Source organism: Motacilla alba, chromosome Z (genome assembly GCF_015832195.1).
Source record: "Motacilla alba alba isolate MOTALB_02 chromosome Z, Motacilla_alba_V1.0_pri, whole genome shotgun sequence".
NCBI classification, from domain to species: Eukaryota; Metazoa; Chordata; class Aves; order Passeriformes; family Motacillidae; genus Motacilla; species Motacilla alba.
This window is the reverse complement of record NC_052046.1, coordinates 40,891,143-40,915,450: the sequence shown is the minus strand read 5'-3', so window position 1 is coordinate 40,915,450 and position 24,308 is coordinate 40,891,143. Positions and strand designations below refer to the sequence as shown.

At 47.8% G+C, this 24,308-nt stretch overlaps 1 protein-coding gene across 9 annotated transcripts in view; it reads left to right on the top strand.

The window, feature by feature from the left end:
* The first annotated feature begins 3,744 nt into the window (after nt 1-3,744).
* TMOD1 (tropomodulin 1) overlaps nt 3,745-24,308 on the top strand; it is a 27,169-nt gene continuing 6,605 nt past the window's right edge. The window contains exons 1-6 of one of the 9 annotated variants that reach the window (XM_038123715.1): nt 3,745-3,910; nt 14,423-14,586; nt 16,426-16,582; nt 19,904-20,023; nt 22,865-22,954; nt 23,403-23,533. In XM_038123715.1, the coding sequence (XP_037979643.1) occupies nt 14,467-14,586; nt 16,426-16,582; nt 19,904-20,023; nt 22,865-22,954; nt 23,403-23,533 (618 nt within the window). In that variant the 5' untranslated portion in view covers nt 3,745-3,910; nt 14,423-14,466. Of the gene's footprint in view, nt 3,911-3,964; nt 4,136-4,230; nt 4,545-7,222; nt 7,301-7,333; nt 7,607-11,960; nt 11,986-12,973; nt 12,997-13,967; nt 13,991-14,422; nt 14,587-16,425; nt 16,583-19,903; nt 20,024-22,864; nt 22,955-23,402; nt 23,534-24,308 lie in introns of those variants that run through there. The other 8 variants (XM_038123713.1, XM_038123722.1, XM_038123718.1 and 5 more) reach the window with 8 other exon arrangements.

The window sequence follows — 24,308 nt, the reverse complement described above, 5'->3', positions numbered from 1 at the left end:
GATTTCCTATGTGAGTAAGACCATATCTCACCTTTACAATTGTGCAGGCTAATGGCTACAAGCCATTTTCATGGCAATAGAGCATTTTGCTGGAACTATTTTAAAGTTTCATGAGAAATACCTGGGCTGTATTTGCATTCTTTAAGGTTGAGGATCTGCTCTTTGTCAGAAGTTTATTTTCACTTCTGTACTGATGAGGCAGAGTTTGTGACTCTTCACTTGTAGTATTAGAGAACAGACCCTGGCAGATGTTCAAGAGACTCAAGATGGTTTCCAAACTTGTCTGCCCCTTCTGAAATATGCCTCACCCTCTCCTTGGTTGTTGGTGGCTAAAAAGTCCAGGTCAGAAGCAAGGACACAATCCTACAGTCCCACGCATTTGTGCAACTCGGTGCTGGAGTTCACAGAGGATGCTTTCTATGTTGGTGAAACAGACTGCAGTCTAACTGATCAACAAACCCTCGGACACCATTGTTCACATGGTGAATTGTTTTGGACACACATGGAGCATACACCCAGCCCAAAGTTACTGACACGCTGCGTTCCATTCATATGCCGTATCCAGAGGGGCTGCACTGACATGTCTCTCCATCTTCTTTCCCAGGATACAGTACCGCCCCTGCCTTCAGCAGCTCTGCTACTAGTCCATTGCAGTACAGGTACTGCTCTCTCCTTGTGGAGAACTATGATTTTACATCTGCTTGTAGTGTTGCTCTCGAACCCCATGTAAGATCCCATCAGACATTTGCTAATTGACCTGCTAGTGCTCTTTAACACATTTCGTGCTCCGCTTTGAAAAACGTGCAGAGCATGTTGGGCATACACAGTATTGAACTCTTCGAGATTGCTTAAGTTTCCAAGCCATGAAATAGCCCAGTAATTAGTCTGCTGTCCCCAGGAGGTCCTAGACATGCCTGCTCTGTGGAAGTTGTTGATGCACACAGAATGATGCGTGGTTCTTCAGTTTTTCAGCAGTCAATGTTGCGGGGTGGTTGTGAATGGTTTTTCTGCTTTCATGAATGCATGGTGCTTCACTAGGGCTGCATTCACAGCCGGTGTCTAAATCAGGCAGGGGGTGGAGTTACTTTCCATTCTGACAGCTACTAGAAAGGCTTCCACTGGAACTCTCCATGCAGTTCTGGGCACTGTCCTCCAGGAAGGATATGGATTAATCACGGAGAATCCAGATGAAAGCAACAACAATGTCTAGGAAGTCTGGTTTAAATAGTAGGATTTGCAGTTTGTCCGGATGGAAGAAGGCTGAGGAGGAGAACACTTTCCAAAGTTTTCACTGGTAATGATTTTTATGTGTAGGTAAAACAAGGCATGTAAAAGCTTTAGTTGCAGGAAGAAAGGAGCACAGCCAGGGAATTCACTGGAACTCCAGTTTCACTACAAATGCCAAAACCATGTAGGATGTAACTGCAGAAGCCCAGCTGATCATCCCTTGGAATATGGATTTGGAATGTCTAGTTCTTGGGACCCCACCCAGGATAACTTTACAACCAGAAAAAGGGAATGCAGCTTTGTTAAACATGTTTTGTGGAGCATTATGAATTTTAAAAAGTGAAAAATGATCCTTGATTGGCTAGAGAAAACAGATGATGCTGTAATAACTGAAACAAACAAAGCAGGTCTCTTACCTACCCAAGGCTGTGAACAGTAAGCACTTGCAAACCTCCTCTTTTTATTCAATCTCAGCTGTATTTTGTTAAGTTGACAAAGCTTAAGTTTACTTGTTTTCATCTCCCAGTGTGTTCACTCCAGCTCATTTTGAGGAACTCTTGTTTTGTCTGAGAAACATGAGAATCCTCTTTGCCATCTCAAAAGAAATTCCTGTGCCTAGGGTTTCCAGTCCTGGACAACTCTTTCCCCATTTGGGAAGACTTTTGTTGCTAAGATCTTTTGTCTCTGTGTTTTCACCACGCTCGTCCTTTGTCCTCACAGTTGTGCATCAGGCAAACCTTTGAGAGCCTGGATTCTCATGTGCTGTCTGTGTTAGATGAGAAAAGTGAAGAAAAATCATGCAATGAAAAAAACATCACTTTAAACCCTCATAAAGCCTGAAAGCTCCCTTTTGTGTTCTTTTGTTCTTTGCTGATGTTTTCAAGTTGGACTGGAATTCTTAAACAGGAGAATTGCGCTGCCTGGTGAAGTCAGATCTTGGCTAGGGCAAGAGGAGCTCGTGGCCTGAGTGGACATGCTTCAAGCATGCCAAGCCACTTCCTTGAGAGCTGTGGTGTAGTTGGGTTAGTAGTGTTGGGTTAGACACAACTTGGTGTCTTGTGAAAAGTGCTACAGTGTACATTACCTGCAGCATTCCTTACCACAGTGTGTCATGGCTAAGAAAGAGCTACCACTAGGAAAGAACTACCACCGATGTACTGAAAACAAATGTGCTGAGAAGCTGGGTCCATATCTTGCCTGATGGAGACAGGTGAGTGCGTTCTAAGGGGACCAAGATGACTCGAATGAGGTTCTGTTGCCCACAAAGCTACATCTGACAGCAGCCAGATGGGATTAAAAAACAAAGTGGATCAAATCTATCTCTGAGTGCAAAATCAATGTGGGCATGTAGGGAAGCTCAGTGGTGCCAGTGGATCAGTTCCTGAGCTTCTCCAGCTTGCAAGCGCTGGAGAAAGGCACTTGGTAAACAGGTGGCAGGGAAATTAGCATCCAGGTTTGTCTGATCTTGTACCTGTCAGGCTTCTTTAGCCTGGACAAGCAGGCCTTTGGGTGAATTGGTGGTTCTAAGCACCCTGTTCTCTCCTGCCAGCCGCTGGGATGATGACTTGGCCTGCTCACCTCACTGAGTCCAGTGCTTGGCACAGCCCCCATTTGTATATTTGTATCCTTCCTTTGTCCTAGCTGGGAGCAGTATTTTCAGAGCTAACTACAGATCTTCCTTCAAGTGCCACAGGACATGGAATTTCAGTGCCAGGCAGGTCATAAAAAAAAAAAAAAAAAAAAAAAAAAAAAAAAAAACAACACCAAAACAACAACAAAAAAAAAAAAAACACCAAGTACTGTCTCATGGCAACTGGGGACATTTTCAGATGAAGATCATCACTAGGTCTGGGAAATACAGGGCTGGAGAAGCATTCACATGGACTGGCCACCTCTGGTAAACCTCTCCACTCTTGGCTTGTGGCTCCTGGTGGAGACCAGACAGCAGAGCTAAGGAGAAGTTTGGGACTGACACTTTGTGAGAGGTTTGGTAAAAAAATCATTAAAGGACAAATCCATGAGGCTTTGAAGTGACTCAAAGGTGACACAGGGGAAAGGAGGTTTGGCAACAATGTTAAAACTTGATACCGCAAGACTGGAAGGCGATTCTCCTGGGCTGACTGCAGACTTGGAGCAGCTCTAGTGGCTGTCACTGGACGTATGGAACAAACTGACAGGGAGTAAAGTACGGCGCAGGATTAGTGGGTACATTGATACAGATGGCATGTGTGGGGAAGTAGCTTTTATAAAGTGCCCATGACTGCAGCTACAGGTGCCCAGCAGTGCTGGTAGTGGGGCCATCCAGCCAGAGGCCTGGGGGGCCATGGCTTGGTCTGGCTGAGCCTTGAGGCCTCCCTGCTCCCCCATCCCAGTGCTGCACTCCTCCCAGGAAGGAGTTTTTCCAGCCGCAGTCTCAGGCTGCTTTACAGTGTCCTGGATCCTCAAGAAGATGCCTGTGTGTCTTGTGGGGTTTCTCAAAAAGGCAGTTTGCCGAAGCATCTGGCTCGGCATTCTGAAGGACGTTGCCACAGGACAAAAGGCAAGCTCCAGCGCGTCTGACTCGTTAAAAAGCAGGAAAGCCCCTCTGGAAACAAATGTTGCTCTTGCTGACACCCTCCGCAGCGCCCCGCAGCTGCCCCGGGGATGGACGGAGCGCGCTTGCCATCCCGAGTGCGGGCGGAGGGTAAGGACCGACCAAACCGGGGTCCGGGGCGGGGGCCGAGCCGGGAGCAGCTGTTCTCGGCCGGGAGGGGCGGCGGGGCCGGCCCCCGCTGAGTGACGGCCGGGCCGGGGCCGCGGCCGGGCCGGACCCCCGCCCCCGGGAGCGGCGGAGCCGGCGCGGCCAAGACGAGCCGCCCGGGCTCGGCTCGGCACGGCTCGGCGGGGCTCGGCGCGACGCACGGGTGCGGTAAGCGAGGGAAGGGGCGGCGGGCTCGGCCCGTATCGGGGCAGAATATTTGGCCGGCGCCGGGCGACCTCTGGCTCGATAGAAATAGCGGGCGCCGCTGCAGTCCAGGCAGCGCGCAGGGAAGGGCACTGCTTGGGCGCTGGGTCGCCCTCCCTGCCTGCCTGCCTGCCAGCACGCTTGCCTGCCTGCCGGGAGCCGGGCCCGGAGGTGGGAGCGCTGCGCCGGGATGCGCGGAGCCGGCGGCGGGCGCTGCGGCAGGCGGGATCCCCGGGCTCGGAGCGGCCGTGCCCCGCGGCGGGCAGGCGGAGGGCAGGCGGAGGCCCGCGGCGGAGGCGCTGGGATGGATGCAGCCGGCGGCGCTCACGCGTGTCCGCCGCAAATCCCGGCGGGGATCGGGGAAGCTGGCACGGTGAGAGGAGAGGGCTCTGCACGGCGCTGAGCGGGTTGCAGAGGGCACCGAGAGTTCTTTTTTACTGTTTTTGCTTGCGTTTGTAATTCAAGGGAGCTCTTCTAGGAAATGGTTTTCCCGACAATGAATCGCTAGAAAGCTGTGCTGCTTTTGTAAGGGAAAAGTGGAAATTAGCAGGGGGAAAGGTGCCTTGAGGCCGTTTATTGTTTGTTTGCCTTGGCCCTACTTTCTCTGGCTTGAAATAGTCACTGCCTTGAAAAGCATTGCCTATCCTAAAGATAACCTTTCTTCACTCAGATGGACACAGCTTCTGCCCTCACTCTGTGCTCATCTGTTGCCCTCTGCCTGCCTCCCTTTACAGCCAGATTCTCTCCCATTATGTGGAGGTCCTTTCTACTTGCTTTACATCTTTCCTTGGATGTTGAGCCTTGAGCCACAAGGGTGTTCAGCCATGTGACTGAAGTAGTTTTTAAGTGTTTTAATTTTTTTTATCCCTTTCTCATGTGCAACCTGCCAGATCATGCAGCAGTGAAGAGTGACTTCCTCATTTCTCATCAAGATTTGTGCTGAGAGTTGGCACCTTTTTTCAGACAATCTGATAGAGCAAATACTGGACAAGCTTTTTGGGCACGGAACCCCTACTTCAGGCTATAGTAGTGAGCTCTTTTGCCCTCTTGAACGGAGGAGCTGGGCTACAACATGAAAGCCAAACACCATCTTGCTCACACTGCAGTGCCCAAAGCCAAATGCCTTTTGCAGTGCTGTCTCTTGACAGCCTCTGTAGCTGTTGCCCTAATGTACGCTTGGCTGGGTATTCCAACAAGCACGCTGCATCACAGGCTCACTGCTTCTCATGTCAAAGTCTCTCTTTTCCCTCTGTCAGGGCTCTTCCCCCACCCCTCCTTCAGCATGGCATTGTTTTCCAGCCTGACTCATCTTGTTCTTCACACACTTCTCAGCTGTGATGGTCTGCTGCCAGTTCTCCAGATACTGTGGTTTTGCATAATATTGGAAATATGTTGCCTCCTCCCCACTACCTTACTGTATTTGGGAAAGCCAAACAGATATGGAAACAGTCTGGTCTATCTTATTACTGATTTTCTTTGCCCAAGTTTTACTTTCATTCACCCAAAAGATCATTTGATTTATCTTTATAAAAGATCCTGGATTAACTTCTTGTAAGAAGCACCAGTCCTCTGTTGCCAGATGTGTAGCACCTATTCCCCAGAGTAATATGCTACTAAATATAGTGTTTGCAGGTGAATTGTTGTACTTTTCTGTGCGCTGCTTCACTGTTTTTCAGGTGTGTGGAGTTTTTATGAAAGCACAGCCAGGAGGAAGGAAACTGTGATCTACCTTCTGATTTTCTTCCTGTATAGCTAAGAGTCATTTGCACATCATGAGCTAGGAAGACTGTCTGTCTTCATTCCTCTGTTCAGGCAGAGACCTGTAGAAAAAATACCTTCACTTGATAAAATTACCAGGTTCTTGGAAGAAACAGGACAGAAGGTTGTGTTCCATGACTCCACGGTGCTAAGTGCCCCCATGTTCTTGGGCTCCCCTTGGATGCAGCACCACGGAAGACTCTGTGGCTCTCTAGCCCATCCCCAATTCACAGCAGATCTCTCCTCAGATAGGGAGGTTCTGGCTTCATATGGACTGTGTCTGCAAATCTCCAAAGGTGGAGATCCCCCCCATTCCTGAAGCTTTGCCTTAGAGCTGCATCACCCTCCCAGGAGGGAATTCTTCCTACTTATTCATGGTGAATGAGATAAACACGTAACAGAGGTTATCCTGGGTCGGAGCAAAGTCTGTACATCCCAGGACACTGACTGGCAGAAGCCTGGGGAGAAGCTTGGAAGCAAGGTTGCAGTGACGCTCCCCCAGAGCTCTCGCCCATGCAGGCTCTGTGAAGCTTGGTAGCTCTCCCAGCCGGAGCTGTTTTCTTTGCTTCTGCAGGCCTTGCATGATGGTGTGAGGGTCTCACCTCTGTTAAGTGCCTCGTTCAGATTTGGTGCACACCATACACTGCATACTCACTGCTGCTGGAACAGTGCTCATTTTGCTCCTGTGTTAATTAAGCATCAACCTGTCTGGGGCTGATTAGCTGCACCTTGGTGGGGCATTTCAGTGCCATTCCCTGTGCTTCAGCCACACTAGCAGTAGTGTGGGATTGGGATGGGCAGACATTCATGTGTTACTAACAGCAGGCTGTGCTTTGGCTCTGGCGCTCTGGCAGGGCTCTTTTACAGGACATAGCCATTGCCTGTCTGAGGATCTGAGTCACTGCTCGGTGCAAGACAGGAGCCTTTCTGCTCCTATGTTCATAATGTACCCATCAGATTCCCTGCAAAACCAGAGTGTGCCACAGAAACAGGGATGTCCATCTGAGGAGTAAGAGAAACTAACTCAGGCAAGAAACCCAGGATCACTTTCCAGAGGAGATTGTGCTGGCTGTGAAGCTTCCAAGTGGAAGAGTTCAAGTTACAGAGCAGGAACTGAGTGCAGCGTGTCACTAATGACTCAAGTGTGCCCACATGCTTTCCACAGGGATTAGTAATTAAGCAACTCAGTGCATGCCAGGTGCATGAGACAACCTCATCCCAAATAGGAGAACACATAACTGTGTTTACAAGTGTGTGCCTTAAAAATATGTGAAGTGGGGGAGATACAGCTGGGATGCTTTGTGTTTGGGCTTTAGCTCTTGGGCTGGTCACCAAACATCCAGGCTATTTGCTGCTGAGAAAGACCACTTGGTGAGCACCAGTACTGAGTTGTGTGGCTTGCAGGCTGCAGGGGTATTGACAACAGGAGAGCCAGGTGATACAGGCAGTTTCTGGATATTATGTTAGGAGTTAGGCGAGCTGAAAAGACTGAGGAGAGTGCAAGCTGTGTGAGTCTTTCCTCAACACTAGTGGATAAAGGTTACTTAGCTTGAGCGTAAGGAGCATTCCCTAGTGTGTGCATCACCTCAGTCAACAAGATGTTTGCTGTGGAGCTGTCAAGGATGGGAATGTCAGCTCTGACATGAGGATATCCATGGGAGTGAAGCTGCGTCATCAGTAAGTCTTGCCTATGGCCTGTTGAACTTCACTGCTGCAGGGGTTCGGGTGGTGACGGTAGCTGCAGATAGTGTTACATGTTCTGCATGGCTGGTATGTCACTTCAAGAGTCAGAAGTCATGTGCTTTGATAGACCCAAAATGCTTTCTTCCAGATGTTTCCTTTCAAATATGAATTTCAGGATGTCTTAGATTAAGAGCTGCTAGCTGGGAGGAAACCTAGATCTTCCTTGGAGAAGTTTCAGTTTCCTGAAAGGACAGTAGATTGGCTGTTGGATTTCCTTAAGTGAGCCTCTTGCAGAGAGGCTGTGAGTGCCTCAGTCTTTCTTGTTGATGGCTGACTTGCCTGGAGTAATGAGAGTGTGTGCTCTGCTTTCTACATCTGACATGGCAGAGCTTCTCACCATCTGGAGCATCCCCTGTCTTTTCGCTGTCCACTCTCCTCATCCAGGACATGAATTTGTGGTTTTTCTTCTTTAAAAATAATTTCCCTTCAGGCAGCATGTGACTGACTGCAGTTGGATTCCTCTGTGGCCTTCCTCTATCCAGGCTGACTAAGTCCAATTCCATTTGCTTGTTCAGATCAGAAAGACCTGTCTTCTACTAGAGGACATCAAATTGCATGCAGCATCCAGCTGCATGCTCAGTGATGCTAAGCAGAGGGTCCCCTTTGGGTCTCCCATGTGGGTCTCCTGGCTAGACACTTCCTAATGCAGCTTGGACTCCAAGCCCAGAGCAGAGTCTATCAAAAGTCTTTTGTAGCTTTAACTAGAGTTTTCATCTTGTATATTATAGGTGGTGATGTAGAGCCCAGGCAGGCCAACAGTACTTGATGCTGCAGCCTGGGTATGTGTTTATGGCTTGTTAAAATTATGCTTTCCTCTCTGACTAGAAAATGAGATCTGCTTGAAAAGGGGTCTACAGAAATGTGCAGGAGGCCATTACCTTAAAAGACTGGTCTTAGGCATTTATCTTCCTTTCATTTTAAGAAGAACAATGTACATTTGAAGGGGAGTAAATTCTGAAGGTCTGTACCTCAACTGCAGGGCATGTAGTCACTTGCAGAGCCACTTCTGGGCTCTGGCGGTGTCTGTGAGAGAAGGGACTGTGGGGCCGAGGTGTGATGTTGGTACCTGTGTGCTGGGAGGAGACGCACCTGTACCAGCACAGCTACACTGACTCCCCTTGTGGGCAGGGTAAATCATGGTCACAAGCACCCACAAGTGAAGACTTGTGTGTGTGGCTGTGTAATGACACTGGTGATGGATCCAACTCCTCCTCTGCTCTGATTTCCTGCTGGGTTTTGCACGGTTCACACAGATTCACATTTTTAGGTGTGGTCTCAGTAGGAGATGATAGGCATCTTTCCCTCCGTTGCTACTGGATCTGGCCGTAATTTGTTGGTCAGTTCTTGAAACTTCAGGGAGCTGCTTATGTCCGGCTGCCCAGTGACTCAAAAAGCAGATTGACCATGGAGTCATCAGCACCCAATTATGTTGGGACGCAAGCTCAGGGTTTGAAAATTGTCCCAGGAGGGGAGAATCAGCAGAGACTTGCTTTTTGGTGGATTGATCTCCTTCATCTCTACATCCCCACCATGCCTGCTCCAGCATTAACTGTGTAACAGCTACCCCTTCTCCAAGTGCTTCTGGTAACCCCCACCTTGCCTTAGACCACTGTGCAAGTGCCCCAGCTCTCCTTCATTTCCTGACTGTCAGCCAGAGAAGATCTCTAGGCTGACAGACCCTTTGCACATGTGGGCAACATCCCAAGAAATAGGGGTTTGAGTCCTGCATGAGATTTCGTTAAGGTTCACTACTGGCTTTAAGGTTTACCAGAGTACTGACCACATGAGAAGACAGTTTTTATTTAGAAAAAAGCTCGAGGTGATTTGTTCCTCTCATCTGCACAGCATGCATCTCGGATCTGCACCTGGGTCCCTCACTGAGATTTAAGTGTATGCATAGAAAGTACCCAGTTTCTCTTGAATTTATAGGAAATGGTCACTTGAGGTATGTATAGCTCCTACATCAAAAACAAAAACAAAAAACCAACAAAACCAAAACAAACAAACAAACAAAAAACTTCAAACCAGACACTGGCATTTATCTTTTAAGTTATGTTGCAAGTAAAGGGGAGAAAAAAAATATTATTGGAGCAACTATAGAGGGAATGGTTGATATTTGTTTGTTATTTTCATACTGCAAAATAATAACTCTGAATTTTGACTCAGATTTATACTTAAGCTGTTAAAAAAAAAATCTCATAAATCAAAACCCCGTGTGAGTCAAACAGGAATAGTTTTCAAGCCATCCCTCACAATACGAATTCCTGCCTCCACTGCTCCTTAAATACAGCTTTCATCCTGAAAAGACTTCTGTCTTCAAACTTAGCATTTTTTTCAAGAATCATCAATAGCTATGCTGGTCATGCTTGGCTACCTCCTTATCCCAAAACCCAAGCCACATCATCTGCTTTCCCATTTCAGAGCACAGAAAAGGTTTTGTGGGACATTCGTGAGTTGTCTGGGGCAAGGGTGTTAATTCTTTTCAGGCGTGGCAATCATTGTGTGGCAGAGTACGCAGAATTCCTGTCCTCTGCCTCTGGTGGTCGTTCGGTGTGGCAGTGGCCAGGGGCGCCCCAAACTCTCCCACGCGCGGAGCCTTGGGCACGGTGCTGCATGCTGCAGCCTGTGCAGACCCCCGGAGCCAGGGCTGGCTTGGACTGATAACAGAATTTATCCCTGGAAAGCCCTGCACCTTTGCTGAGCTTAGTTGCTCTTTCTCCCTGCGTTTTGATGAAGGGAAGTGCTTTCTGTGCTGTCCAGGTGCTGGCATGCTGGCGCACGCATGGGGAGGCGCTGGGCTGCCCGGCACGGCATGTGCCAGATGTGTCACACGGCATGCCTGACACAGCATCCGTGGCTTCCACTGTGACATTTTTGTATTTTCTTGAAATTTGTCTTGCTGCTGTTCCTGTCACTTTATCCAGTTCTTCCTCTCCTCATTTGTTCTTTGTCCTGGGGCTGTCGGATCACGGGGGGATAATCCAGCAGACCCTTCGACTCGGCAGTACGGGTGCTGCTCCACAGCCTTCCCGAGCAGCCTGCTGTAAGCCTAAGCTCGTTGCTGCCCTGCTCCTGCCCTCGCTGCTCGCCCACCTGAAGAGCACAGCCAAATACTGATGCCTGCCCTCGGCTGGTGGTGAAACAGTGGGTCCACGTGGGCCACTTTCCCGGATGGATTGACACCGCTTCCCTGTGCAGACGTCAGTGCTGCTCTCAGGTTTCAGCACCCCAAAAAGGTCACGGTGCTGCAGGGGGCTGTACCAGTGCAAAGCACTGTGAAAGGATTATTTCCAATGTCGTACAGGATGCTTTTCATTTTCACTTCTTTTCAGCATCCATCTGTTTGCTCAGCACTTTTCAGCCCTTCAGAAAGAAACTGTCTTATCCCCGTCATGATCAGCAATTATGTTTTGTTTGGTTTGGGTTTGTTTTCCCATATTCATGGTGAGAACAGTCTTTCCTGTAGATGACTTTTTATTTTCTCCCAGCCAATTAAATTTTTCTCCTTTAACAGTTTTAATGATCTCTGTGCATTCCAGCCAGTGTGCTGTTCAGACTAATTAAATGCAAGTGCTTGGGCTGTCTTCCTGTGTGAATGGCAAGTATTTTGAACAAAGAGACCTAATATCTTGCTATCTTTGTAATCTATATGAATTTCAATTTTTTGAGGACTTAAAGTTGCAACAGTGTCCGTTCTGTGCAGTATCCGTATATTGCACTTCTATTCTTTTGTGATGCTTCTTTAGTTGATTGAATGAAGAGTGATAGGTTAATGAAAAATAATGAGAACTCAAGTTGTACTGAAGGATCCTGTCATTTAGTTTGAGCTCAGGTGATGGTGGGACCTGTGTTAAACGATGCTTGTACCTCAGCGCAAGTCAGGGAGAACTGTTTTGGCGTGGTGGGTGTTTCAGTACTCTGTACAAACGAAAACAATTGCACTTAGGCAGAATTTACCTGCTTTCTTATCACTGGCAGTTCAAAGCCCTCTTCCATTTACAGCAGATGAGTTGGTTTGCTTTTTCTCCCAGCACTCATTAGCAAGATAGGGTAGAAGAAGCCTGGGATGTGGAGATAAGGGAGCGCCAGTGAACATACTGGCCCTGGAGGCTGTGCTGGAGGACACAGTGCTGAACGGCTGGTTCTGCAGGCAGGGGAGCGGTACAGAATGTCCTGCTGCCATGGACAAGGCTGGTGCTCCTGTGAGCAATCTCTCAGTGTGCTCTCTGTTGGAAATGTGCGAGCTGCCAGCACTGTCCGGCTGCACCAGCAAGTCTGGGAGGGAACTGTGCCCCCTGACACATCTCTTTGGGGTACGTAGCAAATTAAATCCTCCCCATAGGGATTTCAGCTGCGTTTCAGCAGGCTCTGCACCTGTCCTCAACCCTCAGGGCCTTTGCTATATGCAGCCTCGGCTTCATATCTCTGCAAGATGCTTTGAAATCTGAGGCGTTTTCCAGAAGCGTTGCCTGTGTGCACTGACATCCCATGTCTGTCCTGCCTCTCAGTGCTGACATCTCTGTCCTTCTGGAGGCAGGCAACAAGGTCACCCTGCGGGGCTGCACTCTGGTCCCAGACAGGCCCCTGCTTGCAGTCTTGCCTGCATTCCTGGGAAGGGTCTGTGGCTGCCTCTGGGAATAGTTGTCCTCATGTAGCCAAGACAGATATTGCTCTGTGTGTGGCAGGTGTGGGTATTTTAAGCCATTATAGGGAATTTAGCAGTCTGGGGTGGGTTATTCTCTGCAATTCTGCTTGATCCTAGTAGCTCCAGTTCCTTCCACGGCAGAATGGTCAAAACTACATGTGCAAGATGAAATCCAGGTTAGTCATGGCTCGTGCACGGTAATCTAAGGCTGCAGTAGCACAGCACATACCCAGATCCAAGTCCAGGCTGCTTTTCTAGGATCTCCCACCTCAGTGTCCATGGGTAACTGCAGTTACCCTTCTGTGCCTGCAGGAAGGGCAGGCTTGCAGGGGCTGAGCTGCTGGACATGGCTCGTAGGCTGGCTGGTGTGTGGCTGCTGCCCACCAGCCTCGCAGCACAGGGAGCCCTGCCCTGAGGGCTGGAGAGCGCTGGTGAAGCACGGGAGTGTGGGGTTCCTGCCACCTCACTCAGCCAGGCCCACTGAGCCACACCGCTCCTGCTTCCTCTCCACCCTCTTGGCTGCCCTCCGCTCTGGTGCCCACAGGTTGATGGCTGCTCCTTGGAGCAAACCAGCCCAGTGAAAAGCTGATTTTCATCCTCAGTTCCCAGCTGAGGGAGCTTCAGGGGCTGTTTGTCCCATGAAGAAGTCACCATCTCCTCATGCTTCACCTCCTAAGTGGTGAGTGGCAGGAATGTGAGTGATGCAGGAATTGCCATCACACTAGTGGGAAACCAAACGTCTGACAAGATGACAGCTTCTAAATTTAAGGGCTTGCTGTTGAGCAAGCATGTGTGCATTACTGTGCCCTTTTGTGACCAAGCTAAAGATAATTTTCCTATCTGGAACAGCAGCTGTGCTGTAACTTGTAAAAAGAAACTTCTCCAGTAATGAAGAGTGATCATAAGAGCATAATCTGTCCTGAGGGGACAAGCAAAGCTGGAAATATGTGATTCAGAGTAGGGCTCTGATGCTCCACAGGAGCTGAAAAGAGACCATTTATAGAAACTCAAAAGATGTTTGGCTCCCTAAAAAATACACAGGCCTTGCTGTTATTTTTAATGTAAATGTCACTCAAAAGAATAGCAACACTTTAAGAAAAGTTACTTTAGATTATCTAGGACTTGTTATTCTCTGCAAAAACAGAGCCAAAAAATATAAATGTACAGGCGATGCTGTGGAGCAGAAGGAGACTGTCAGCAAAAGAGCAGAGTTGGATATGCTTTTGTGTGTTACGCTGAGTGTACTTTTAACCCACCTGCACATTTAAAACACATTGACCTTTTTCTCTGCAGTCTTTTTGCTTGCAGAGGTCTAGCTACGTGCATACGATTGTGTATGGCACATTATATTAGGAGACATGGGCCAAACCTTGGGGTCAGTAGGGATTATCCAGATACACAATTCACTTCTCTTCTTGAAGGACTGGTGTAGAACGTGCAGTAGCACACAGGTCAGCTGCTTAGCTGGCAGCAGTGCAAACATGTGTTGTCCAAGGAAAGGTGGGTCACTAAATAGCACATTTAACTGGCAGCCTCCTGAAACTGAATGGATAATACTTCCTGATCTCCTTGTGGCTTTAAAATACGAGAAGAAGTGCCACGCACTGTAGCCTCGTGAAGGTTTTCAAGGCTCAGAGGTGCTCAGTGGTGCTACAAATCTGTTTTCCTATCCGGTAACAATGTTATCTGGAGTGCCATGTGCAGGGCGGTGTTATTGGGGGCTTCTAAGGACATGAGAGCTGCATGCTTCATGGCTTATGGTTTATTGTCCTTTAAAGAAATAAGTGCCTAGGATGCTTCATTAACATCTAGCACTGCTTGCAGAAAGACATCCCTAGCCAGGGTCCTGTACCAAGAACTTCCTCAGTCCTGTCCCGTAAATCTGTGGTGGGGCACTGTGCCACTGGAGCTGCGCCGCTCTCGCGTCTCGCGTGGGTGGTTATCTGTGTGTGGGATATGAAAGAGGGGCTCTGAGCAATCTTTTGAAATCAGCTATGCTTTAAGCGTAAATCTCCAACTCTGGAGTGTTCAATGTTCCCCAGCCAGGCAGGCTGCAGCATCATGATTCATATGTTGAGTGTTAACATTTCTTGTTTTCATATCAGGTCCTGTTACAGCGTAAAAGTGAGATCCACAAGACTCCTCTAAGATGTCTTACAGAAAGGAGCTAGAAAAATACCGAGACCTAGATGAAGATCAGATCCTTGGAGCTCTGACAGAGGAGGAGCTCAGGAAGTTAGAGAATGAACTGGAAGAGCTGGATCCTGATGTAAGTAATTTTTAATTGAGATGTTAGGTTGTGAATCTTAGTAATTGTGGGGGAGTGGGCTGCATTAATAATCTGTATTTCAGTGGGATCCTTTGCAGAGCCTGTACTGGCATCAAGAGTGGAAGAGACTGGCTGCAGATACATAGAAGACTCTTTTTGCCACTGGAAGCACAGTCTACATGTGTATCTTTGTTTCTGTTTTCCTACCCTTTTCCCAATGTGATGAGCATCTGTGACTTGCAGCAGCAATGTGAGCCAGTGCTGGTGCAGTGCAGTAATCCTGTGGAAAATGGATCTGAGCACACCACCTTGGAGGGAATGCTTTGCGCGTTGCTTGGTTTGAGAGATTTCTGGGTGTTTTTTTGGTGTTTTGGATTTGGGTTTTTTGTAACATACTTCAAATGGCCTGTATTTTCCTCCATTTAGGCAGAAATCCAAATCCCAGAGTTTTGCAAAGTGGGACAGTTTATTTTCAGCAACCTCTTAGCATCAGCAGGAGCTGCACATACGCAAACATGGGGGCTGCTGGTGCCAAGCTGGTGAAAGGTTTTTGGAGCCAGCACTGTCCTGTTGCAGGGGATGTGCAGAGCCAACTGGCTGGCCTCTGGTTTATGGCAATGTTACTCAAGGGGCTTGGGCACTGCCAAGTGATAAATTGTTCCTGCAACATGCAGTGAGTGTTTCTGGAGTAAACGATGGGTGCTGTAGATTGCATCATCAGTATTTTTAATTGTAATGCATGAAAATATTTGAGAGCTGGAAAATTGGCTCCTGGGATTAAGCGTATGGACTGGTGGGCTAGTTACAACTACCTCAGAAGACAGAGCCAGGCAGCATTCTGTGAAGGATGAAGAAAGGTAAAATAATTATGGACATCTGTCAGTGCAGGTGTAGTCTGCTTGAAGATTGCACTGTTGCTTTGCACAGCATGAAGTCCCTGGAAGCAAGCTGTCTCCTATGCCTCCCTGATTGTGCAATTCACACACTTCTCTTGCCCTCCAGGGTTGCTTAGTTCTAACTGTTTCCTATTAGTAATTTTCCTTCCCAGGCTTTTCACTGGTACAGACATAAACTATAATGAACTACATTTATCAGGTAGGCATGGAAAAATCAAAGTCGGTTATTCAGCATCAGCTTGGATGTCTTAAAAATTAAATGTTGACTTCTACCCAGTAAAGCTTTAAAGAACATGCTTAGTGTCAAATCTGGGAATAGTCTTACTTACTGCATTAAGGCTGTTCTATATTTAAATATAAGCAGGTGTTTACGTGCCATATGTGTCAGGCACAAACCAACTTCCCGTGGAGGCTTACGTGACTGAATAGCAAGGAGGCAGCTTGAAAAAAAGCGGGGCTCACAGGGGTTTTTGCTTTGCAACCAAGTGATCTTCTCTGTGAGACCCTCTCTGCAGTTTTGTGATGGATCCTGAAAGGCAGAAGAGACCACCACAACTCTCTGTCCTGCTCTGTGAAAGATCAGGAGATTTAACTGAACTCATTCTTATTGGGACACATGGAGCATTGTGGGCACTTGGACAGACTCATATAGTGGGGAGAAGGTGGCTGAGAGCTTCCAGAAAGAAAGGGCTGGAGCTGATGTTGCCGAGAAACATCTACTGGGCAGCATTTGAAACTGAGGGGGGGAAGGAGCATCACATATCTTGAATGATGTGGGAATCAATGGGGGTGGATGAATGTAACCTTTGACACAAAGAGAAGCAAATTGTCCAGCACTGTGGAAGAAGAGTGGTGCAATGAGGGGAGTGCAGAGGGAAGGGTGTTTAATGGATGGGGATTGTGGCCTGCAGAGATAACCTGTGTTTCTCACCTCCATATCTAGAATGCACTGTTGCCAGCAGGGCTCAGGCAGCGGGACCAGACGCAAAAGCCACCAACTGGCCCATTCAAGAGGGAGGAACTCATGGCCCACCTAGAAAAGCAGGCAAAGGACATTAAAGACAGAGAAGACTTGGTTCCTTTCACGGGCGAAAAGAGAGGTATGGTCATCTCTTGCACTGTGCTGGGTGTATCACAATGAAGGCATAGTGGGTGCACAGCCAAAGGGTTATGTCTGACCTGTGTTGATAAAACTTCTTTCTGACACTACTGGGGTGGTGAATCTGCTCTCTCTGCTGCCTAGCCCCAGCCCAGATGAGCTGATTTACGGGGGTGGGCCAAAGAGGTCCCTGTGCTGGCTGATTTGGGCACCACCTTGTTAAATGCTGGACAGAAGGTGTACCACGGTGCTGCCTTCTCCACGCCCATGCCACTGCATCTGTATCAGGTTCTGGGAAAGAAATCATCTTCGGTCCACTCCTGCTCCTCTGTGCCCTGTTCTCCTGTGAGCTCCTCATGTTAAGCTCCATGTTTCACTGTTGCCTTTCACACTCCATTTTAACTCTGTGAGCTTCTCACCATAGAGAAACTCCACAGCTCTCCACAGCTGTGATGAAGCCCAGCAGCTCCCATCTAGTTTTCATAATCTCTTGACAACTCCACACTTATTTCCCAGTCTCCTGCAAGTTGCTGGTTTGTGTCTTCCTGCACCATACCCTGCAGCTGCTGCTGCACTCCTGCTCTGCATGGCCCTGAGGCCTGTGAGCAGGGGTTTTCTCTGCCTCTTTTCCTTTTCTCTCCTTCTGGCATCTTTTGCTATTCTTCTCGTATATGACCCATTATCCAAGTGACTTTCTTGTTCCCGTTAGAACTCCAAATATCATCTGGCATGGGACATGGTCTGGCCAGTCCTTGCCTCTGCATTCCAGGAGGTTCTCAGTAGCTTCTCTCAGCTGTTGTGTCTCCCTCTGTACCGTGATCCCCCTGCAGCATAAGATCTGGTTGTGTGCTACTCGTGCTAATGGTTGTCCAGTATGAAAAAAAAATGTGCATGAAAATACGGGCATATGAACATGCTTCCTAACTGAGGGTCTTTCTGAAAGGTGCCTCCTTACTGACCAACACAGCTCTCTTGAAAAGAGCTTGTGTAGAACCTGTTCATTTGATAAAACCGAGGCAGTATTTTTAGATTTAAAAAAAGTAGTCCTTGAGAGAAGTAAATGAGTAAATTGAGTACTATCAGGAAGACTGGTTTGACACCTTTCAGATGTGCCCCAGTCTAGTGTTGCTTACCCACCTGGCTAGCCCAGAAGGTAGAAGCAGTGTTCTGCAGGAGACAGAGGTATTTTAAGCATTTTAAGTCTGCAGCATCATACTTTAGTCTGTTGTGATCTCAAACGCATGAAACATATTTTCATTTGTAACACGCTGTTGAGAGAAGACACTACTTACATTGACTGTGAGCCAGAGATAGTAAATTACATATTCACAGCTGTGATGAAGCTGTAAATAAATCACCGCGTTTGCAGTTTGGAGGGTGATTTACTAGTTGGCCATGGGAGGTGCTGTCCCTGACCGTGCTGCTGGGCAGGGTGGGAGTTGGGATGTGCAGACATACTGTGACATAAAATGTCATGCCTTGTCATCATCATGCATGCACTGTTTAATTTAAAGTTCCATCTTGTAACAAAGTACCACTGAGATACAAAACTTTCTAAAACTTAGAAATTGACTGAAATCAGCCAATTAAAATTAAACTAGAATTAAACCCCAGAAATTCTGGTGTCGCTGAGGTGTCAGAAGGAGGTACTGCACAACAGCAGAATTAAGTTTGCCCTGTTTCTCTTGTTCTCTGCTGGTGTTGCACACACCAGAAGGTACATACAGTTTGCCCAGTCATGCGTCTGGTGGCACGGGGGTTTCAGATCTCCATACCAAGCCAGGGCAGACATTTTGCGACTGAGTACCCAGAAGGTGCCTGGCTGTGCAGACACATGACACTGCCTATTTTTGCAAGAGCAGCTGTGTTTCAGGAAGCAGACTCCTGCTCTCTCTGTCAGAGTGGCAGCGTGCAGGCAGAGATAGGAGCAAAAGGCTGTTTATGGCAGCCTCCATTTTGTCCCAGGGGACCCTGAGGAGCAGTTGCTTCTACCTTGAGGCTAAATTTAGTCCCTTTCTGCATATCCCTGAGCAGCAGGATTGTTTCTCCCTTTTGGTGCCACTGACTCTGATTTCAGAGAGGTGACAAAAATAGTCCTGGCTGGCATGCTAGGCCAGGCCTTTTGCAGTCGCTATTTCTGCTGTGATCCAGGACTATTTCAGGGGAGGGGACTGCTCCAAAATATTCCCAGAGCCCTCATACCCCTGTCCCAGCAATGCTGGATTAACCCAGCAGACTGCTCCCACTGTGGAGTCTTAAAACATCACAAGCCTCTCTCTTTTCTTTTGGGCTGTGAGAGGTGCATGCCAAGTTGTGAAATCCCAGACCTTACCCATTCTGCCTCTGAGAAGGATCTGCTGCCCATTGTAGCATGAGCGGTAAGGAGCTGGGAGCAGCTGTGCAGGGCCATCAGCCCTGTCCGCTGCCCCATGCCTCCTGGGATGCAGCCAGCCCCGGCAGAGAAGGTGCTGTGGCTTGCCCAGTGGTTGCCACAAGCAATGGGATTGGGGACTGGCAGGACTTTGACTGCGTTCAAAGCTCCAGCCTCTTGTCCATGGGGGCACTCCCCTTAGGAAAAGGCCATGAGCAAGCAGCTAAGAAGACAAGTTTGCATTACCAGCTGGACCTGTGGATTTGCACCTTTGAATTGGAGGGAACAGGTTTGTTTTGTGGCCTCTTGCTGTCCAGAAAGATAAAGCACAGGGGTCTCCATTGGCATACCCTTTGCAATAGGGTTGAGCTAGACCAGATGCCCTAAGCCTGCTACTCCTTGCATCCCGTGTGTTCACTGAAGTTCTGTCTCTACTTGCTCCCAGAGCTTCCCACCACTTTCTTTCCACTCTCTTTTGACTAATGTGCCATCTGCCTTGCCAACATTTGCAACAGCAAGAGGTTGCTGGACTGATCCTGTACAGTGTTGGGTACACGCCTCTCTTGAGTGCTGGTAAACCTTCACCCCTTTTGTGCAGCCTTCAAAGAAGTGAGGGCCTGCAGGGTCAGGCTGTGCATGCCTTTCCGAGTGCTGGGCCATGAACAGCCATGATCCTGTTCCAATGCGCTGCTGGGTTTCTGTGGATGCTGTGCTGCTGGAAGGGCTGAGCTCTGCAGCTGCCCATGTTGGGCAGGTGCCTCTCCCTTCGCATCACAGCAGGACTCAGACAAAGCTGATGGAAAGGGATTCAGTTTCTCTTCTGATTTTTTTCTTATGGCCCCTCTGTCCTTTCTACTTTTCAAACCTCACACCATGGAAATGCATCTGCAAGAGTAGTTGTGAACGGGGTTGCTGTAGCTTATACTGAGTGACCTTGTTTTGCATTTATAGGAAAAGCTTGGATTCCCAAGCAGAAGCCGATGGATCCCGTTTTGGAAAGTGTGACTCTGGAGCCGGAACTGGAGGAAGCCCTTGCTAATGCCTCTGATGCAGAACTCTGTGACATTGCTGGTAAAATAATTTCACAGTAATCGGGGGTGAACATTTTTCAACTTCTAGGGGTTATTTTGTTCTTTGGTGGGAAATGAGCTATTGCACTTTTTGCTGTTTCTCTAAATGCTGTCAGTTCTGACAGAATTTATTTGTTACAAAAAAATTACTCTAAGCCTATGTGATTTAATGAAGTGTGTGGACCAAAGCTGAGGAGGGAGAAGAAGGGTTTATGGAACAGTGTGTGGTTTGATCTCTTCCTTTGGACTGACTGTTGCTAATTCCAGCCTGTAGATTCAAGAGCAAAACTTTCTTCAAACCAGATCTTAGGAAACAGTCAAGCAGACCCAGTGGATTTCTTGTGCAACTTCTTAAAGGATCTGCCAGGTTATAGAAGTCTTTCAGTGGCCACTCAGGCCTGGTGGTTGTTAAGGAGCTTTTTCAACACATTTCAACTGGTGGATTTGTTGTGATTTGTGTGGTCAGCGAGTCAGATGACAATATTGGTATGTTGCTGAAGGCCACAGTGTGGACTTAGCTCTGTGCTGGGGATAGGGCATGCCTTGGCCAAAGGAGCACATGGACACCCCATGACGCCTTATGAAGCTCACATGTGCTCCGCTGGTCCAGCAGTCAGTGAATATGTCAGTGATACTGGCTTCTTCTTCCAGTTTTGTCTCTTCAGGTTTCCATACTCCCTAGCAGTATCCTTCTAGCTGGAAGTCTGTAAGACTTACAAAGTCTGTAGAGTAACTACACCAACTAGATGTCTTCTACATAATAATACCATCTTTTGGCTTAGAAATGTGTTTCTGCATTAAGGCTCCCAAACATATGTACCCTGGCCAAGCATTGCATCTCTGGATTTTACTTTTTTAGCTGTTGATCCTTGAGTCCTGTGAAGCTCTATCCTATAAAATCTGCCCTTCTAAGCTACAGATCTGTGCAGCAATTATTGTCTCATGGAAAAGCTCTTCAGGGCAGCTTGTTCCACAGTTGCTGGGAGAATAGACTTAAGTGGGAGCAGGAGTACTGATGTGATACAAACTGTGCTGGAGTCTCAATATTGACAGTGACAGCCTTGTTCCTGCCTACTTAGCAGGAGCTCATTTTGCTCCTGCCTATTTAGCAGGGATCATTGTGAGCTGTGGTATGTTGGATCCCTTCCTTGGCAAGGCCAGAAGGATGGCTCCCAATAGCCCTGGAAGGGCTTCTATGCCTTTGGTCAGGTGAGGGAGACAGAAAAGAGGTGCTTCATTCTGCCTGAGTTCCTTTGGAGAATACACCATAAGCACCAGACTTAGAAAGAGTGGGTCCCTCTTGTCTACCAACACAAGCTTGAGCCCCCAAAATGCATGGTCATGACAGCAGACGCTTGCTTCTCTCTGCAGTCCAGATACTCACACTCCTGGCTGCTGGAGAGATTTCATTGTCCAAATAAGCTGTGATTTGGGGACTATCTGAATTACCAAAATGCTGAGCCTGCAAGTTACTTTTCCAATCTGTGTTGTGCCCCTGAAAATTCCATCTGTGAGAAAATGACAGAGAAAAGGCCGAGCTAAAATACAAACAATCACACTTGAAGTGCCCAACCTCACTCAGACCTTCAGATGGAGACCGCTTGACTCTGTGAGATCCAGTTGGGAATGTGCTGGTGGCCATGGGGAAGTTCACTGAGACACTTTGCTTCTGCCTGTCCAGCCTGTGCAACCCAGACATTGAGTCACGATGAGCTGTCACCATTACAGATCCTCTTCTTGTGCTAGGCTTCAAGGATACCTTTCTCCTGCAAATTCCAGCCCTTCTTGGCCAAAGCAACAGAACACGGTGACAGACTGGTGCCAACCAAGTCTAAAAAGTGCATTTGTGGTGGCATGCTTGGATGGGTAAATTTATTGTTTTCACAACTGTGTCTATCCAGAGATCAAGACTTGTTCAGATGTGTCTGTTTCAACAAATATTCATGAGTCTGCATTTTTCTTTAAAAAGTCATATAGCTATTAAAAAAAAAAGTTGATTCAAAAATCAGTTTATTTTCAAACTTGATCTTCTGTGCATGGCAGAGTTACTTTTAGAAACAAACCCTTTAACCTAAAGTTCCTAAGCCACTGATTTCTTACTGGTCATTTGCAGATGCCAGGAAGTTCACCAGAGCCCCCAGACATGGTTCAATTTGCATTTGCATATTAGCTTTGCAAATTTGAGTCTGAGAGACACAAACTGGCTGAGTTTGGCTTTGGGCTCTTACAGCATTTGAATGATGCTCATAGCACCACTCTCTACATTTTGACCAAGACAGCAGAGCTTTAGCTTCTCATAATGTCACCTTCCAAACATACCAAGTGCAGCATTCCAGCCTACTGTTGAATGAAAGTACAATGTGCATTGCTATGCTTCAGGCGACAGTCACCTCCTTGCAGCCTTGGGGTCAGTTTGGCTCCATGTGGGGCACAGCTCTTCTCCAAAACTGGGCTGTGGAATTGTGTGGCATGTGCCCAGTGAGCAAGGGTGATGAGGATGTTCAGGCTCCTCTTGGACTGGGCCACTTGTACTAAAGCCTACCAACAGCATTTTTTGAGTTTTTTACTGTCTTCTCCTTATTTTTGTGTGATGTCAGGTAGGTTACTGGGAAGCTTTGAATGTTTGTTTGTTGTCCAGAAGATGATGTTCCTCTTCTCCTATGGCTCAGGCTACACTGGAATAAACAAGCGAGCACATTGGAGCATTGTTGTATATTTAGGTCAGCTGGGGGACTTTGTCCTCCCTTTGTATGTTTTTCTAAGCTTGCACAGGAAAGGTAGTGTGCTGCGTCTTTTCCTGGCTCTGGAGCCTACACTAAGTCATGTTCTCCTGTTTCTGTAGCCATCCTTGGCATGCACACCTTGATGAGTAACCAGCAGTACTATGAGGCACTGGGGAGCAGCACCATTGTGAACAAAGAAGGCCTCAACAGTAAGTGATTTGTGTTAACAAGCTGCAGTATTTGGCTTTGAAGCTGCTAGCAGAGGCAGAGTGATAATTATTTTTAGGTTGAAGGTTAGACCTGTGCATGTCAGAGCAGCCTGCGATTGCTGGGGCCATCTCTGGTGCATCCTTGCCCTGTGCCAGCCAGTGTGGTCTCAGCCACTTCCCAGGTGCCATGCGGGAGCCAGCACAGCCCAAGGGACAGCCCGTGCAGGCAGTGTGCCTTCTGTCACTCCCATTTGGACCTGAGCAGCACATAGCAGCAGGCACTGGCTGTCCTGTGCTGGGTGGCCTCAGTGGAGTGGTTTCTCATCTCATGGCTGCTTGTCAGGTCACGCTTCCATCTCTCCACTTCTGGAAGAGGAGGAAAACACTCGAAGAAAACATAGTGCTACTCAGGCTGCTTTCATTTTCACATCTTGCTTTTCACTTGCAGGTGTGATTAAGCCCACACAGTACAAACCAGTCCCCGATGAGGAGCCAAACTCAACAGATGTGGAGGAAACTCTGAAACGAATACAAAGCAATGATCCTGACCTTGAGGAAGTCAACCTTAACAACATTATGGTATTTGCTCCTTCCTACCGTCCTCTCTTAGTAACAAGATTCCAATACACAGAAAGCAGACACTGAGTCTGTTTTGCTTCACAGAGCAGCATCATAACACTGAATGTAGCCAGACAACAAACACCAGTGCTTCCCATCTCCATTGTGGGCAGCAGAATGGATTGTTACCTGCTATGGGACAAAGGCCCGGGGCTGGTAGCAGGGGGATTCCTCTAAGTGCCTGGAAAAATGGAGCTGTGTCAAGGGTGGTCTGGAGAGACCCAAAACTGGCTGTCTGGTTAAAGCCATTTTAGGTTGCTTTAATGACTTAGACAGGCATATTTGGTGGAGGGAATGTTGATGTATATGATAAGATGGTGGGAGGAAAAAGGTTTCATAATCCAGATACCTGCCTATCACCCTTCTCGCAGGTGACTCTGCCTAGCACCCAACTATCCCTTCAGTGGACTCTTTTACTTCTTGTAGAAAGCAAGTCAGGACATAGCACCACTTCTTATGTTGCCTTGGGGACATATACATACACTAAAAAATACAGTTTCTATTTTATGGGGTCTGTTAAATGATGACATAGCTAAACAGCAAGAACACGGTTAACTGCATGTGCACAACAAAGACATTTTTGCTGTGCTACCCACACTTTCTAAAACAGAAATATTTTTACTTTAATGTATTTGATTTGGGCTAGTGACCTCGTCCCAAGAGGACACAAGGCTGAGGATTGGGCAGGCAGGCACTATTTTTGTGTGTTGAACTCATGACTTTGGGAAGGGATTTG